Genomic DNA, 17,427 nt, shown 5'->3' with positions numbered 1-17,427 from the left:
ACTCTACTGCTCCTCCTTCCCATTTTCAGTCCTCCACTGGCTTAGGGTGCAAGTTTTCTTGATTTCACTCATTAAATTAAGTTCTGTTTAGTCTGAATAAAACAAATGACTTTTCTTTCAGCCAGTGGAGGACTGGGATTCAGGTGATGTGACTGCATCTGGTGGAGGTCTGGAGTGTATCTGAAGCATGTTCCCGCTTGACAGCAGCTTCCCTGTTGACCAAGTGCAACATATGCAGCAAGTTAGCACAGATCTGAGGTTGAACGTCAAGGTTCAGATGAATAAAGTAATTGCAAAAAAGATTACCATCTTCTTTTGACACATTTAGTTTTTATTTTTCAGATGTGGTGTAAAGCCACTTTACAGTGCCCACTTGTAGTAATCAAAAAATAATTCCAACAGGAATAATAATGCTTATAGGAAAAATATGTGTCCAGAAACCAGTGAGTAGGAATGGTTTACTGATCTTTATAAATCAAAACTACTTACAGTACACAATAACTACTATCTTTTGAGACCAAAATGTACCTTTTATGAAAATATCTACCAACTACTACTATGTATTTTTCAAGACTGCTGCTGATAATAAATAACAATGGTGACACAATTTAGTGTTATTTGCAGTTGAAAACTGTATAATTTACATTGATTCATTGACGGAAAAAAATGATATTCAAAGCTCATTATCCATCTTGTTTGTGGTTATATGCGGAATGATAATACAGTCGCAGAAAAATTAAATGTCATCAAAAAGAATGGTTTTGCAGTCAAGTACTAATTCCTGTGCGCATCATGTGACTAAAACAGACAGAAAAGAAAACATTATTATCAAGAAAACCATGGAAAATAGCTAGATATCAGCTCTGAAATAAATTTCTTACAAGTTATTTTTGTTGTTATCATTATACTTGTCCAAACAAATGTACCTTTAGTTGTACCAGGCATTAAAATGAACAAGAAATTGAAAAAAACAAGGATGGTCTAATAATTTTTTTGTGACTGTAAGTAGTAACAGTAGCATGACTTGATAAAAATGTATAATTTAAATTGTCAGTATGGGGTCAAACTGGATGTTTTCTTTGGAGAGCTGAAGGATCTTACTGTGAAAGCAGCCACACTACAGAGCAGTTCTGATCAATACATGAAAGCTGTTCAGGACTGAGCTCAGAGAGTCTGAGGCTGTGGTGTCTGAGCTCAGAGAGTCTGACAACACCTCCTCGCCCATGCTTTATAGTCAGCATACTGAGGTAAAAATAGCACACAGGTTTTTTTTATGGCACACAGCTTTGCTATATTTATAATATTGTTGGTGGTGATAATGTCTATTTGTGTCAGATTCACATGATGCTCATTATGTTGAACTGGAGTAGCCTGAATATGATCCACACTGAATTTGAGGAATGTCAGAAGGATTTAGAATTCATCCAACCAGATATTAGTAAAGATTTCAGCTAGAAATCATATCATTACCCAGCAAGGTGCATGTGACAGTGATAGAACGAATACCTCTTTGTTTATTCCCTTCACATAGAATTCATGAACATCAGTAAGCCCATGGTTTTCCCACTGAATGTTCACCAGAATCCATGTAAGGTCCAAACAGTAGCCCCTCTGTGGAAATTCAACCTATTTTGTAGTTACCATAAACCCATTCAGAGGTCCTCCTTCACTCACCATGGTCTACCATATGGGTATGAAGATTATGGTAATAATCACATTGTTCACGGTAACACTGTATATTACCAAACAAATAACCCATTCAGAATGTCACAGTTAAATCTGAGTTCTTCTGTTTATACCAAAAAATGACAAAATCTGTTTGGAATTTAATCTACATATACTCACCAAAACAATACCTAGACATTTCAGCTGACAAGAAGGAATTATGTGTAATTACGTTCAGAGTAAATGAATAACAAATGCATACAAACCACCAGCAGGGAATCCTTTCAGCTCAGCCTGGAGATGCGAAAATAGAGTGGATCTATTTCTCATATGACACCAAAACTGGAGAGGAGAAATATTATTAGAATAGTAGTTCCTTCAGTATATAACCCCACTGGTTAGAAGCTCAGCATACACAACAATGGCTATTATTTGTCTCACAATGCAAGGTTGAACAAAGAATGATTTTGTAGTGTTGCTGATCTGCAGTACTGTGATTGTTACAAATGATCTTTTACTTTTTACATGTTTGAAAACGGCTCCTCTCTTTCTGTTTTTCTGTACTAAATCAGAATTGACCATTCAAGAGTGTCTGTGTTCATGGGCCTGTCATATACATTAGGCCCCATCCCATTCTGTTTTTCTGGATCAGGTTACAGTCTCTGGTACATCTTAGCCCCCACCGACCCTTTCCTCTCCTCCTCTCCTCCGGGTGTGCCGTAGCATCCCCCCTTTGTAAGCTGGTCCTCCCCTTGGGGGTGGAAACTCTCCTTTGTGCTGTGGTAGGAGCCTGGTTCCATCTGGTACTGAACTACAACACCCTGCAGCTGATAGATTCTGTGCAGGGTCCCTCCATTCATAGTGCAGAGCAGACATCATACAAATATATACAATTAAAAAATTATGATGTAAAGTGAGTAATTTTCATAAGGGGTTTGTTAAATGTTAAGACTCAGAGCTGAACAGTCCACTCTGCAAGTAAAAGTCAGGGATAGAGAACGGCCATCTGAGTCTGCACAAAAACAGCACTGTCTCTTTAAATCTGCCAGCATCTGTCAGGATGAGAGGGGGGAAGTGACTGCCTCAGTGAAATGGTACCCTTAAGTGACATCATGCTCAGCCAATCAGCAGCCTGGCTTCAGCTCCCTCCTCCTCTCGTGCTCCTGGGATGAGTGTTCTGCTGAAGACACAGTGGCTGCTGCTGATGCTGCTGCTGGGGTGGGGGGTCCAGGACATGCTCGCCTTACACAAGGTACAGTGTGTGTATCTGCCTCTATTTGTCTGTTTTTATGTGCTATTTGTGCCCGTTTTCTCTATGGTCAGTTGATCATTTGCTGACATTTGAAGAGCATACTCAGCAGATGATGGGTAATGAAGGAGGAGAGAGGAAATAGCTGTGTGTGTTTCATAACATCCTCAGAGGATGTCGCCTCCATGACTGTAAAACCAGGATGGGGTGTGTATGTGTGTGTGGTGTTTGTATTTCAGTCTAAAAAAAATGAGAAAAAAGACACACTATATGTCACTGTAGTCAGCATTAGCCTTCTTTGTTTGACCACAGTAGAATGTATCAGTGTTGTACTGGCAATTGCTTATGATTTAAAGATTTTGGTTCCTGCAAAGCATTCATTTGCACCCTGGAAATAATCCATCTCATGTGGTCTGTGTGTAAGTGGGTAGGTGCCTAAAACTGAAGTGATTTATGTAAGGTGTACATAGCACATTGTATTAGATGCATACATTTTTGAAGTAGCTCATTAATATGCCAGTATTAACAGCCTTTCCATTAGCTCTTTAGGGTTTTTTTGTTATTGTAGTAATTAAGAATGACGATACTGTGATTCAGTGTTTTGAGTCATTGCTCTGTCATCTTGGACGTTTGCAGCTCTGCTTTTTTTTTTTCCATTCATCTAAAATAGTAGGCACAAGCTTGTACTCACTTCCTGTTCTGGCTTGAAGATTAACTCTTTGTTTCCGTGTGTTTCAGATGATCATGCTTTGCCACAAGGACCTGAGCTTTGAAGCCTTGTGCAGACACGTAACAAGCCTGGAAACAACAGATAGAAATGAATCCTGGTTCTGATAAGACCAGGATACAAAGGTGAGCCCCAAGCTTAGTAGGAAACTAGCTACAGTATTAACTATCACTTGTAAAACCAGTTAAAATATGAACTTGTTTGACTGGGAACAGTTTAAGATTCAGTTTCTGTTTCTAATTAAATGAAACAGCTTACTCATACCACATGTTTTGCTCAGCTAAATAAACAATTTAAATGTTTCTATGCTGTGTTCAGGCCCATCAGGACCTTGACGGGTCCAAAACAAGACAACGATGGCAAAGAGGGATTACCTGGTGGAGGCAGCCAAGCAGATCCGCATGGCACTGGACAGCGAGGTCAACGAAGACTATGAGGCAGCTTTCAGTTACTATAAGAATGGGGTGGATTTACTGCTGAATGGGGTCCAGTGTAAGTGGACAAATTTGGCTTTTTCATGTTATTTCAGTAGTTTGTACTGTGACAAAAGAACTGGAAGAGGCGCATTTGCAGTACACTAAATGACACATGTGATAGGAACAGAATAGAAACAGGAAGTCGCAAACCAAAGGTCAAACACACATGATGATGATGTTTATTCTATCTACACACCCACAGAAGGAGCTGTTGCTGTCTTTTCATGTTTAACTGTCTTACAGTGGACCCGAACAAGGAGCGTAGGGAAGCTGTGAAGAGAAAGACAACGCAGTACCTGAAGAGAGCAGAAGAAATCTTTATAACACACCTGCAGGACAACCTTGGGAAGGGAAGCGCTCATTTAGGGGTAGGAAAACCACCTTTTCTATCATTCACAAAAGGGTTGTTATTATGTCATATTTTCATTTTAAGTCCCAGTTTCTTTCTACTTGTTGAAAAGACGCATGTTCCATGTTTCCTTTGCATTCAATGAACTATTAGGGGCTTATCTGTTTAATTTTGTGGCTCTGTGGCTTTTGTGTCAAGGGTTACAGCAGTCTGAGATTCCGTCCAATCAGACACCTGAGCTCGCCTGTGGAGGATCTGGAGATGTGCAAGGTGGTGGGAGTTACAGATAAGGTATGACAGATCCTTTTGTACTTGAGAATCTTCACATTAATGTTGGGTCTGCATATGCTTCTTCTTACTGCAACACAATGAAAAAGTACATCAACCGCACTGTTTAAGGTGTTACACATTAACTTATCTGCTTTTCCATTTATATTTTCATTCCAAAGGTCTTGATTGTCCAAAGTATGGTCAATAAGGAGACATTTGTTGTAAAGGTAAGTATTCAGAACACTTCCACAGCAGAACAGTTCAGAGCACCATTCTGTAACAGATAAGAATTAAACACAGTGCAAATGGCTGACATCTATCCACTGAGAGAGGAGATGTTTCGGGGATGTCATGTGGCAGCAAGCCAGTCTTTCCCTTCTATGACAGGTCAGTCGATGGGAGCTCTTCCCCTCCTGTCTCCCTGAGTATCATTTGGCATTGATCCGCCTGAAAGCTCTCACCCTTTTAGACAATGCAAGTGCACCTCAAATTTCAATGAGCAAAGACTTATAGTAACAGTCTGCCAATCCAAGTACTTAATTATTTGTTCTTTTAGATATTTTTTAGCTGTAAAATGACGAAACTGTGAAGGATTTCTAAGATAAAGCAATGTAATAACTATGTTGAGTGTGGTTTGTCATAGACAAGTTCAGACCATCAGATCATAGCAGTACAAACTGCAGTACTGTTAATGTGTGTATGTTTTTAGAGTTTAGTCAAGTCAAGCTGGGAGAGCAGAGAGCAGCCAACTATCATTCCTCAGGGGGTGCCGTACATGGTGAAGCTGCTGAGGTACTACGTCAGTGAGGATGCGGTGTACCTGCATCTTGAGCATGTCAAAGGTGAGCCATTAACAGCTGTTGTATTCTTATTTTTACTGGGCCAGTACTAGATGGAGGTACTAAGATGCTGCTAAAGCTACTTCATGTTTATTTTACATTCACACCATCAAACAAAATGTTAGGATCTGGATTAAAACTACTCTCAGATAATAATAAATAATGTCTATCAAGAATTAATTGTAAATATATGTTTTTGTAAAATTACTTTACAAAGAAAATGACGTTTAGTAAGAAAATAATTACCACAGTCCATGACAAAGTAGCATAACACAATAAGAAAGTATGGGATTATTCCTGTAAACATACTCTTAATACATATTCATACATATATTAGTACTGTTAATCTAATTACTAATTGCTGAAAGGATCCTCCAATAAAGATAGATAAATAAATGTACAGTCAGGCTTGGCCTCAAATATTTAACATCTCAGTTTGAATATAAGTAATGAAAAATATTATTGCTCTGAGTCTTTGCTCTCATACCTGATCTAGTTGTTCCCCTCTCCTCCTAGGCGGGAGGCTTTTCTCCAAGCTGCACAAGCTGAGAAACGAGAAGGCCAAGGAACACCCTGAATGCTTCTCTTCTGGCCAGCACATCAAACTAAAGACCAGCCATACCTCACCCACAATCAGCACAGACTACCAGCACATCAACAGTGAAAGTAAGAGAACAACACGAGAGAAATTAAATGATGAAAGCCCAGATGGAGAATTCCAAACCTCGTGGCATGAAACTCAGCAGAGAGTGGATAGCTGTGGGACTCATTCGTACATAGAGGAGACAGGGTGTCTGCAGAACACACGCTCATCATTTTATACAAAGCTTGATCGGCTTAGTCTGCATTCTGGCCCCACGAGGACCCAGGTCAGCACCCGTATCCATCCACCAGCTCCCAGTCTGTGTTTGCACTCCACTCGGGAAACTCAGGAAAAGCTTGCTCTTCCTCTTTCTTGTGCTCGAGTCAGTCAAGCTCTTGATGTCATGTCAGAACTCCACAAAACAAAAACCGGAATGGGACTAATTGAGTGTAGCTCTGAATTTGAAGTGGCTTGGAAAGCTGCAGATGCAGAACACAACTGTGAGAAAATCAACCCCTATGCAGTGAGTGACACTGATCTCCATTGCACATTAGGACAAAGTCCACCTCATACAAATCAGACCTCATTTAAAAATGCAGGATCACCAAACAGTGAGAATAACGGTTTGAGTTCCTCCCCTGCCATTTTACATCTTCCTCTCCATTGCCAAACCCAGATCCACGGCAGGGCATCATGGGATACCAATAGTCCTCACCAAGGATCTTTTTTAAGTGGCGCCTCAACAGACATGACCACAGACTGCTTCAAAACAATAAAACAGGAAAACAACAGTCCCACTGCAGAGGAAAGAAATGGAATGGTGTTCATCAGGAGCACAGACAGAGCAGTATTCTCTGAACACACAGATACAAGGATCATGTTAGAAAGTTCCTGGCCTTCCTCCACTCCTATGTGCCACAGCACTGCAGCCAAACACGGTCCGTTTTTAAGGATCCCGCTGGTCCTGCCAGGGGCTGAGGAGCACAGAGGTGAAAAGTGTTCAAATGAGGCAAGAGAAGGTGCAGAGGAAGCCTGTGAACTGTTCAGTCCTGGAGAGAAGAAGGCGCCAGTGTCAGGCTCTTTTTGGCAGCTCAGAAAGACAGAGGAGAAGGACCCTTTAATGAAGTCAGGGGGGTCGGAGGGGCAGGGGGAGGACCAGATCATTGAGGTGGACGGCTGGTGTCACCTACCTCGATTCCCTGTGAAGACCCCCAGGCAGACAGATAAAGCCCTGCAGACATGCTGGGGGCTTCCAGAGGCGGAAGTACGAGTCTGGGGGGCACAGATCCTGCTGGCCCTGGAGAGCCTGCATCAGCAAGGCATCCTGTGTCGGGATCTCAACCCCAGGAATGTTCTGCTCACCAGCAATGGTGAGTTCACAGTTAGAATAGAACGGGCATTTTCATTAGTTTCTATACACTCTTTCACTTTGCTTAATTATAGGTTGTTTTTAGTAAGTTTTATGAGTGTATGTATTTGTTTTAGCGTTAGTTTGTCAGGTATAATGAAGAAAGCATTTATTGATAATAGGTGAAAATAGTATGAGACAATAATTCATTTCCCAATATATGTTGTTTTTTTCCTTTTTAAAAGGGTCTAGAATGTATAGAATGTAAGCATCATGTGTAGTTTACTTTACCCAGTGATAGTGGCATTTATTACCCCAAGTACAGTAGCATTCACAGTTGGTCACATTCAGTAGTAGCAGAAAGGATCTTATAAATTTATCATCCAATAACCAACCAGAATTGTTGTGTTTTCATACAGGATCATAGAAAATAGGTGAGACCTCCTGTTTCTGTTTTGCACTTAAATAATAGAGAAACATCTGTAATGAACCTGTGTTTTTGGGAAGGAGATATGTGGACCCCATGTAGAGTTTTAACTTAAATTACCTTCACTCTGTCACAGACACTCAGGGTTTTTGCACTTTCAATCCCATTCTTCATCATTAATCTCCATGACCAGTTCTCTTTCTTGTGTTTCCTTCAAGTGAATGCTGTTTGTGTCATCACACTTTTAACAAACTATAAAAGAACCTTGTATAGTTTCATGGCCATGGCCTCAAAAGCTGCTATTCAGAGTCAGAGAGTGTAGTTGTCAAGTATTATGGTGTTTCTCCAGAGGAAAGCAGTTTATTAAATATTATCTATAAAACCATTGTGCATTAAGAGGATTTTACAATTTTACAATTCTATTCTGTTTTAAAGTTGCTTTGTTCAATGTAGTTTTTTACTTATTTCTCTATTGTGATGAAAAACTATTTATTTTTATTTCATTTGATGAAATTATTCTTTCAAAAATAGTTTTATTTTTCATTCAGTGTAATAACCCTGGCTGAGTTCATGAAGTACAGTTATTTGACCAAAACTGCTTTGATTTTCATCAAGCATAATGTTTTCACAGGAAAGGTGTGTTTGACATTTTTTGGCCAGTGGAGTGAAGTCCAGTCAGAGATAAGCCCCAAAGCCACAGAGCAGATGTACTGCGCTCCAGGTAAAACCATTAAAACCATTTACTGAGCTGATCCTTGTAGGCTTCCCTTGGTGTAAACTGCCCTCTAGTGGTAAGAGGGCAGTTCTCAAGTCCTGCATGAACAATACAGACGGCTTTACAAGATACAGGGGTTGGACAAAATAATGGAAACACCTTCACCTCAAGATGATAATGCCCCAATCCATACAGCTAGAATTGTTAATTGGCATGAGGAACATTCTAATGAAGTTGAGCATCTCGTATGGCCGGCACAGTCCCCAGACCTCAACATTATTGAGCATTTATGGTCAGTTTTAGAGATTCAAGTAAGACGTCGATTTCCACCGCCATCATCTCTAAAAGAGTTGGAGGGTATTCTAACTGAAGAATGGCTTAAAATTCCTTTGGAAACAATTCACAAGTTGTATGAGTCAATACCTCGGAGAATTGAGGCTGTAATTGCCGCAAAAGGCGGACCTACACCATATTAAATTATATTTTGTTGATTTTTTAAGGTGTTTCCATTATTTTGTCCAACCCCTGTACCTCCATCATGTTAAATATTTTGTTAAATATTGCAGATGAATTCAACTCTATTGTTTGTTGACAGAAATTGGGGGTGTGTCCAAAGCCACAGAAGCTTGTGATTGGTGGAGTCTTGGGGCTTTGTTGTTTGAGCTTCTAACTGGAATGGTAAGCTAAGACTTTTCAAGTGTTTTTGGTTTTATAGAGTAGAGCCTGAAACTGTTTGCACTGTTCCAGCTGACTTTGATGCTCTGATTTCTTACACACATTACTCACTGTGCCTCCAGCCTCTGTGGCAGCTCCATCCAGCAGGAATCCACTCCCACACTCAGCTGCTTATCCCAGACCACCTGAGCACTGCAGCTGCATCCCTGCTCACCGAGGTCAGGGTTGAGGCACATGAAGACATCCTGAATGATTCCACATTATCTATTTACTGTTATCTAAACTGTGTTACTCTGTTTTGCAGTTGCTTCAGTTTGATGCCGGCTATCGTTTAGGTTCTGGAGGTGGAGGTGTGAGTGATATCAAGTGTCATCCCTTCTTCAGCGCAATTTCTTGGAAAGCTCTCAGCTGCTAGCAGGAGCGACTGCACACCAAGCTGAAAACAGAACTACATCTTGGGTTTTCTTTCCATTTTTTGCTTCCTCAAGAAAATGACAATAAAAATTGAAACACAAACCCATTGACAAATGTCTCTCCCACTACATTATTTTACTTTTGAGACTGTACACAAGTTTGAATAAATTCTATAGCATTTCTTACCAGTGCATGTTCTGTCACTAGTTCTATGTGCCGAAGTGCAAGAAAAATGTAATAAATGAGTTTCACAAACCAGATTGCAAATACGTCTATATTTCAGGATACAATCAAGCAAATTAAAAATCACACAATGCAGAATAGTCTTTCAATACATGAGAAGAGGAAAGATGTAACAGTCTATCATTGGCAGTACAAAGAGGTTCAAGTCAGTTGTCAAAAACTCCATTATAACAAAATTGTTAGTCTGTCACCGCAATGTAAGCAGTGAGCACTGTGTCTATCTTTTGTGAAAGATATACCTATGAAAACACACAAAAATAAAAACACGAAAACTCCAGTTCAGTATGCAGCTTTTATTTTTTAAAAGTTCCTTTTTAAATAGTCTTTCTTACACATCAAGGAGAATTTCCCCAATTTTTATGAAACAGATGGCATAAATTCTCTAACACTTTTCCCCCCACTTTGGACATTTGAGAACATAGTGTTTCTTGGTTTCAAGCCTGGTATGTACTCATTGTTCTTCTCTCACCCAAAATATTTAAATGATACAATGTAGTTAATCCAAAGGTGACATTCACCTCAAAAGAAGTAGAATTTTTTTCAGTTGTGTGTAGAAAATAACATATGGCGCACAAGTAATAGAATATCTTTTTTTGATCTAAAGACCAGCACCACTTAGCCCAGAACACTCCTCCACAACAGTATGATACCATGACCACTGCCACCCTGACAAATGTCCATTGCACGACCCAACTGTTCCCCAAAAATCCTTTTTCTAGTTAATCAATACAACAATACATCAACTGCAGTTACTGTAATGTTCACCAGGTGAGTTCAGCCACTGTTTGTGTTGGGTGATTTGTTTGGTTGGGCCTGGAGTTCACTAGGGTTCACATGTCAAGGAGCAGCACCCTGGGGTCCTCCACCACCGCCTTAATCTTGCGCAGGAAAGTGACGGCCTCTCTTCCATCAATAAGACGATGATCATACGTCAGGGCAACATACATCATGGGACGGATCTCCACCTAAACCAAAGATATCAATGAGTTGGTTTTTTTTTTGTGATCAAATATTTATTGACTTTTATAATAGATATCAATGAGTTTTTATATGTAGCCTAACTGAACAAAGATAATAAAATGACATTTTTAGATAAACAATTTCTTCTTAACTAATGCTTCAAATACTCAAAATGTTCAAATATGTTCAAAGTCAAGACACATACCTTGCCGCCAACAGCAACAGGCCTGTCAAAGATGCCATGCATGCCTAAAATAGCAGACTGAGGAGGGTTGATTATAGGTGTGCCGAACATAGACCCAAACACACCACCGTTACTGATAGTGAAAGTTCCTCCATCCATGTCTTCAACAGCCAGCTCATTTTTACGGGCCTGCAGATGCATATTATTGTTAGTCGCATTTAAAAGGAATATTTGCATATTTGTTTAAAAATAACTGTGGGTGAATATGACAAAAGTGCCACAATAAGTTACCTTTTCCCCCAACAAATTGATGGCCTTCTCAATGCCGGCAAAATTCATTCCCTCTACATTTCGGATTACAGGCACCACCAGACCCTGGGAGAGAAAACAGAAGACATGACCATGACTCTGCTGCCTTTTTTGTATTTGAGATGAGTGGGCGATCAAGTATTTACACACAACAGTAGTTATAATCCAGTCATTTTACCTTTGGTGTGGCCACAGCCACACTGATGTCCACATAGTCCCTGTACACAATCTCTTTGGTTGTGTCATCGATTACTGGACACACAGACAGAACATGGATAGAATAAACAGAAAATACAGAGAATTCAATTAAAACACAGCATGTAATCTTTACATTAGTCTCTTAGTTTTCCTTTTTAGATGTACCATTTGGTGAAATGTGAAACCCGCAGACTATTTTGGATTTTTAAAACCAAGCAATACAGACGCCCCTCCAGCACATTGTGGTTAAAAATAACTAGGTCAGGTTGTTGCAAGACCAGTAAATAAATTAGTCATGGTTAAGAGGTTTGGAAATGAAAGATTGTGAAACTTAAAATCTTTTTCACCGCCACATACATTCAGTGACTAACTACCAAACCGTGCAAAGACAATCACACCAACACCCCAAACTGAGACTTCTCAGTCTTTTGAGGTTAGATCTGTACCGGCATTTACAGCAGGTTGGTCAGCCAGAGCGTAGGCAGCAGCCTTCACAAACGCAGACATGAAGCCCAACTTGATGTTATGCTTTTTCAGAAAGGCATCTTTGTAAGTCTTCCTCATCTCTGTGATGTTGCTGAAGAGAAAAAAATAAAACAAGTCAACTTAGAATTTGATGTTATGGAAAACAAGTAGGAATTTTTATAGGATCATTTAACTTAATGAGGTAACTTCGGCATCTAAAATACACCTCTGGAAATATGCAAGGCACACATGTAAAACAGTGGCTAGACTTTTACATTTAAGTAAAACATGTTAATTATTGAGTCATTGTAAAAGGAATGATGAACAAGTATCACATGTCACAGCTGTATGATACCTGTACTACTTGTAACCAATGAATGAACTTTAGCTACAGATGGATGAATCACTTTCTGATGCTTGTTAAATCTATTGAAAAGTTCTAACATCTGTCAATGATATCTTGCCTCATCTGCAACAAAGAGAACATCACCTCCAATGTTTCATTAGCTAAAATAGGTCATGCCTCTTGCCAGCAACAGGTTTTCAAGCTAATTTTAGAGTATGTTAACTCTAAGGTATAGTATAAACACGACTATGAAAACTTTTTATGACCAGGGCTGCAATCATTTCTACGATCAGATTTATGCATTTTTATGGCAATAAAAAACCTGCTGTTACAGATCATGGTGAATTGAAGCTATTGAAATTGGCCTGCTAATCGTTTCACCATTGCTCATTTTTCTCTTGTATCTCACTTTTTAATTGTTTGTTTTCCTGTCTCTAACCCTGTTGAAGCTCTAGGGTTTCTCCGCTAACATAATTAGCCCCTCCCAAGACACAGACTCTCCGAGAAAGGAGAGAAGAAGCGATAAAAATCTTCACTTTCTAGAGCCTGTAAATCTTATTGGGCTGTCATAAAAGCCCATATCGGTTGAGGCAGCTCTTCCACTCAGTGCACAGGTCTCTGTGGGCCCCTGCAGATGCTCCAGCCTCCTGCTCTGACTAGCTCCTTCGGCTCCAGATGAGCCCTAGCCTGGGAAGTCTTCCTCCAGACTGTCAATGTCAATCTAATTAGGATACATAGAAAACCCTGAATAGCGGAAAGCTGACACCACACATTTGTGGGGAAAAGAAATCCTCAAAGTGTCCTCTTTAGCACAGGGGGCAAGTGCAGACAACAACATTTCCTTGTAAATTAATAAAACCTGTTTTAACAATTCTTATCTTGGTTTTAGATGGCATTATGACCAAATATTTACATTCCAGAGTTTAAGAGGATATCAGATTTCAAAAAGCTTTTCCTATTGGACAGATTCCAATCTATAACCGTCATCTATAACCATTTGTGCAAATCTTGTTTTGGCTTTTAGCACATATATACAAACAGTATGTTTACCGTGTATGTACTGTTTTAGAATGTTACTAAGTTACCAAATGTTGCGAACATGATTATAAATAAAACTCTCGGGTTTTCTTCAGAGATATTTATTTTATTTATTACTATAGCAGACCACTTTCACCGTTTATTAACTAAAATAGCACTGAGGCTTAAAATTGTAGGTCAGCTAATTCTGAATTTCCTACCTCATGTCGACCTCATTAAACGTAGTCAACATTGCGCAGGTGTTTTGGGCTTCCTTCAGTCTCTGGGCAATTCTCAGTCTCATGCGGTTCATCTTAACCTAAATTGAGAAAGGAAAAAAAAAAAAAAAGAATTCTGAGCAGTTTCAAAAATGTTTGGTTATTATTTCACTAAACTGAATTAAATACATTTTAAAAAACATGCTCCCCTTAATACAGTAAAAAGGTGTTTGGGTGCTCTGTTTACCCTGCTCTCTGTCCTGGCTCCTTTAGCCACTCCTTCTGCTGGGGTCACGGGTGCAGCTGGAGCAGGAGTGGGCTTGATGGCAGAAACTATAATGAAGATATACAGAGCCATTTTCAGTTAGTACCTATAGACAACAATTTAGTAGCTCTAGTGAAAGCCACTGGCCAGACAAAGCCCAGCAATGATTAATCATGCATGCTAGAGGTCAAGAGCACAGATGTCAAGTTAAACACTTCTCACATGACAGAGGCCGTCTGTCCGATGACAACTAACCTGGTTTGCTCTCCATAGCATGTGCTGGCACAGGTGGCACAGGGGGCATAGTGGTGGGGATGGGGCCCACATCAGAGGCAGGAGGAGGTGGTGGGGAAGGAGCAGCAGAAGGTGGTGGAGGGGCTGCAGCCGCCGGAGCTTCAGCTTTTGGAGCTTCTGCAGCCTTGGGAGCACCGGCTAAAAACACAAAGCAAAACAGAATCATAAGGATTTAATCATCCATCAATATGACATTAATAAATGGTAGAATGATCTGAAAAACACTGTCTGATGGTCATATTGTAACTTTCTGGTAAAGTGCCACGGATAAATACCTCCTTTTCGAAGCTTAAAGAGAGGAGTTCCTCCTTCAACTTTCCCGCCATCAGGGACCAAAAGTTCCTCAATCACTCCAGCAGCAGGAGAGGGAACCTGAACTGATGTCTGGTGACAAGATGAGGAAGAGGTGAAAACTATTTTACAGTCAATACTAAGGGCTTTTTGTTTGTTTGTTTTAAAGGCAATGGTCTCTCATAGAAAGACTTTACCTTATCAGTCTCAATTTCACACACCACCTCATCCTCTGAGACAGTGTCCCCAACAGCTGTAAAGAGAAAATTTTGCTTTAACATTCAAGTAAAAGATGTACAGCTTCTATTTAGAGTCTCTTTGAATCATTGTTGGTTAAAATGTGAGTAAAACAAATTACCTTTCTCCCACCTCACATCCCCCTCTGTGACAGATTCTGCAAACGCAGGTGTCTTAACTGTGACGACTTCATCTCCTGAGAACCAAAGGCATGTTAATCCAAATGGGGTTTTTACTCCTCTCACTGATACTGGGCTTTAGATACATGTGAAATTCTGTACTAGCACTAAGGGTTAAACTTACTGTAGGCTACAGATGTCCTGAAGTACTGGATTTGGAAGACACTGGCCCGAGGGTCAGATTTTCTGCAAACATACAAAAAAAAATTTAATAAGCAAAAGCCACTAAAAAAATAATTAAATATGTTATTATGTAAAACAAACTAAAATTCGGCTTTGTGTATGTGCAGTGAATTTTCATTACATCTGATTTTCTTAACCCAAATTGGGACAAACTTTAAGTTGCTAAGACTGTTAAGGTGTTATCAGCTTTTCTATCAGTTATTAATCTCCTATTGTTCAAGCAACTTGATTAAAGTGTGCATACTTACACATTTTTGTTGAAAATGATAGCATGGCTTGCTGACACAGCTGTTGAAAAAAGAAAAGTCAGTGACTTTTTGCAGCAGTGTTCACTTAAAACAAAGATTAACACCCTATGCGTAAACAGTAAAAACACATACCTGCAGTTGCCCGACGAGCTAACACATTATTCCCCTGTCAAAGCACAACATTATAGTCAGACCAGCTTTGTTAATTTGACTGAAAATGTTAACCTGAAACATTAACATCTGTGGAAACATTTGTTAAGGTGTGTTTATATTTGCATGAATTGAAGCAATGTCTAACACTGAAGAGAAAAAACTACACATAACGTTTAATGACATCACAGTCAAGAAGAAGATCAGTACTCTCGGTCAAAGGTCACTTCTACACACTGCACGATGACCTTTGACATTACCAGTAAGAGTTAATAGCAGTCAGGTTGCTTTGTGTGACTGATTTAATGTTAAATGTCTTATGCATGTTATGCATTTGATTGAACAGACTTTGAAGGCAACCGGTCTGTTTGATAAACAAGTCGACATGTTTACCCTGAGACTTGGACGAGTGATTATTGATTTCCTGTCCTTGGCGTAGAACTAATGTTATTTCGTCAGACTTGCAATAAAAATGACAATGCAGTCTCTTGGTGTTAGTACAAGTTAAAGTAAACGTATGCTTTCTTCCGTAAAATGACCTCGACATGATCAACTACAGCAGTTACACTTCCCACACACTTAGCCTATGTGTGGTTAGCATGTTGTTGCTAGCTACCTTAAATGTGATTAAGTTTGTTCCAACTTCTACCACGGATTAGTACTTTTCTTCTTGAGTCAAATATCCTTCAGCTGTCAAGAACATTTCTGAGACCGATCCGTTCTGTGAGTACTGTGCCGAACTTTAATACAAACTGCATCAAACACTTGGGGAGTAAAGTGTCAGACTGTCCTTGGCTTACAATGTTACGGCCTGTCTGTGGCCTACAGCAGCAAGCGAGCTAATGCTAATGCTAGCTCTACCCCAGCTGAACACACACAGGCTGCGGACTCGTTCGTTGTCGCAGGGCAGACGAGGACCTACTGCGAGCGGCCACGGTGGACTACAGTGTGTGCTTGTTGCCTACCTGGCGGATGGCAGAGAGGGAACGGCCGAAATTCCTGGTGAGACACCGGGAATGGGATAACATGGTGGCTGTGTGACAGCAGCCTGTCAACGGAAGGGAAGCTCCGGTCACACCGATCAACCAGGCACGCGCAACAAGCGAGGAAGCCGTATGGGACAAACCAAGTGTTCGGGCCGGAGGGGGGTTCGGGACAGTCCACTGTGGGCCCGCGAGTCTCCGAACAGTACAGCAATATATAACGGAGAATAACGAATAAACCGGGGAAGCAAAACAACTTTTTGTTTGTTTTAGTTGAGGAACTCTGGTTTACTTTCATTTTTTGTTAAATGATTAGCTATTAGCGTGCATTTCTTTCTTTCTTTCTTTCTTTCTTTCTTTCTTTCTTTCTTTCTTTCAAGGAAGCTTTTCTCTATCCTTTAACATTTATTTGACTGAAACAGCAATAAACTTTTTAACACTTTTTGTTCTAGGGCCTGGGCTTTTTTTTATTTATTCATTGTAATCTATTTACGTGTGAATGCTTTAGTTATGCTAATGGAATTCAAGATGACAGTAAAGTTTTCATACACCTTATTAATCTTTATTTACACTAGGAAGTCCGATAGAGATCCGAATCGTCTTTTGAAGGCGAGACCTGGCAAAGGAAGCAACCATACCAAACCAACACACATCCTATGGGGTATGTACCTAAATGAATAACAAAACAAATGAACAACTAACACGTATGCTTCTAATTTGCAAGGTGGCAAAGTTTGTTTTGATCTTTGATGCGCTCCCCTATATATGGTCAGTCATTTCTAAATTATTATTACCACAGCCTTGTAAGCTTCACTCATGGAAGTTATCACTGATCTATATGACTGATGCCCACAATAATTCATCCTTCTACCAGGTTTAAAACCCTTCAGACACCCACATGAAAAAGTGCTAATAACTCA

General features: G+C 39.9%; 2 protein-coding genes across 2 annotated transcripts; one reads left to right on the top strand and one right to left on the bottom strand.

Moving 5' to 3' along the window:
- Positions 1-2,804: 2,804 nt before the first annotated feature.
- rps6kl1 (ribosomal protein S6 kinase-like 1) lies at positions 2,805-9,995 on the top strand. Its single transcript, XM_030126610.1, has 12 exons — positions 2,805-2,917; positions 3,653-3,766; positions 3,960-4,133; positions 4,361-4,485; positions 4,665-4,757; positions 4,916-4,963; positions 5,446-5,578; positions 6,092-7,528; positions 8,565-8,654; positions 9,244-9,326; positions 9,446-9,541; positions 9,628-9,995. The coding sequence occupies exons 3-12, from the start codon at positions 3,998-4,000 to the stop codon at positions 9,736-9,738; spliced, it is 2,352 nt and encodes a 783-aa protein (XP_029982470.1). The 5' UTR covers positions 2,805-2,917; positions 3,653-3,766; positions 3,960-3,997; the 3' UTR covers positions 9,739-9,995.
- Positions 9,996-10,253: 258 nt separating this feature from the next.
- dlst (dihydrolipoamide S-succinyltransferase) lies at positions 10,254-16,620 on the bottom strand. The gene is made up of 15 exons (XM_030126611.1): positions 16,490-16,620; positions 15,507-15,540; positions 15,375-15,414; positions 15,068-15,129; positions 14,886-14,960; positions 14,725-14,780; positions 14,512-14,620; positions 14,198-14,374; positions 13,925-14,010; positions 13,681-13,778; positions 12,078-12,208; positions 11,612-11,685; positions 11,416-11,499; positions 11,146-11,313; positions 10,254-10,945 (listed from the first exon to the last, which is right to left on the bottom strand). Exons 1-15 carry the CDS (start codon positions 16,550-16,552, stop codon positions 10,811-10,813), a joined length of 1,392 nt encoding a protein of 463 aa, XP_029982471.1. The 5' UTR covers positions 16,553-16,620; the 3' UTR covers positions 10,254-10,810.
- Between the last annotated feature and the right edge of the window lie 807 nt (positions 16,621-17,427).

This window comes from Sphaeramia orbicularis, chromosome 22, assembly GCF_902148855.1.
Source record: "Sphaeramia orbicularis chromosome 22, fSphaOr1.1, whole genome shotgun sequence".
Lineage (NCBI taxonomy): Eukaryota > Metazoa > Chordata > Actinopteri > Kurtiformes > Apogonidae > Sphaeramia > Sphaeramia orbicularis.
This window is presented reverse-complemented; position numbering and strand designations above follow the sequence as displayed.

Coding starts and splice junctions, on each gene's coding strand:
- dlst (XM_030126611.1), bottom strand. CDS start 16,552: ATGTTATCCCATTCCCGGTGTCTCACCAGGAATTTCGGCCGTTCCCTC. Junction 15,130..15,374: donor ATCATTTTCAACAAAAATGT/GTAAGTATGCAC, acceptor GTATGTTTGCAG/AAAATCTGACCCTCGGGCCA. Junction 10,946..11,145: donor CTGTTGCTGTTGGCGGCAAG/GTATGTGTCTTG, acceptor TCTTTGGTTTAG/GTGGAGATCCGTCCCATGAT.
- rps6kl1 (XM_030126610.1), top strand. CDS start 3,998: ATGGCAAAGAGGGATTACCTGGTGGAGGCAGCCAAGCAGATCCGCATG. Junction 4,486..4,664: donor AGGGAAGCGCTCATTTAGGG/GTAGGAAAACCA, acceptor TTTTGTGTCAAG/GGTTACAGCAGTCTGAGATT. Junction 9,327..9,445: donor TTGAGCTTCTAACTGGAATG/GTAAGCTAAGAC, acceptor CTGTGCCTCCAG/CCTCTGTGGCAGCTCCATCC.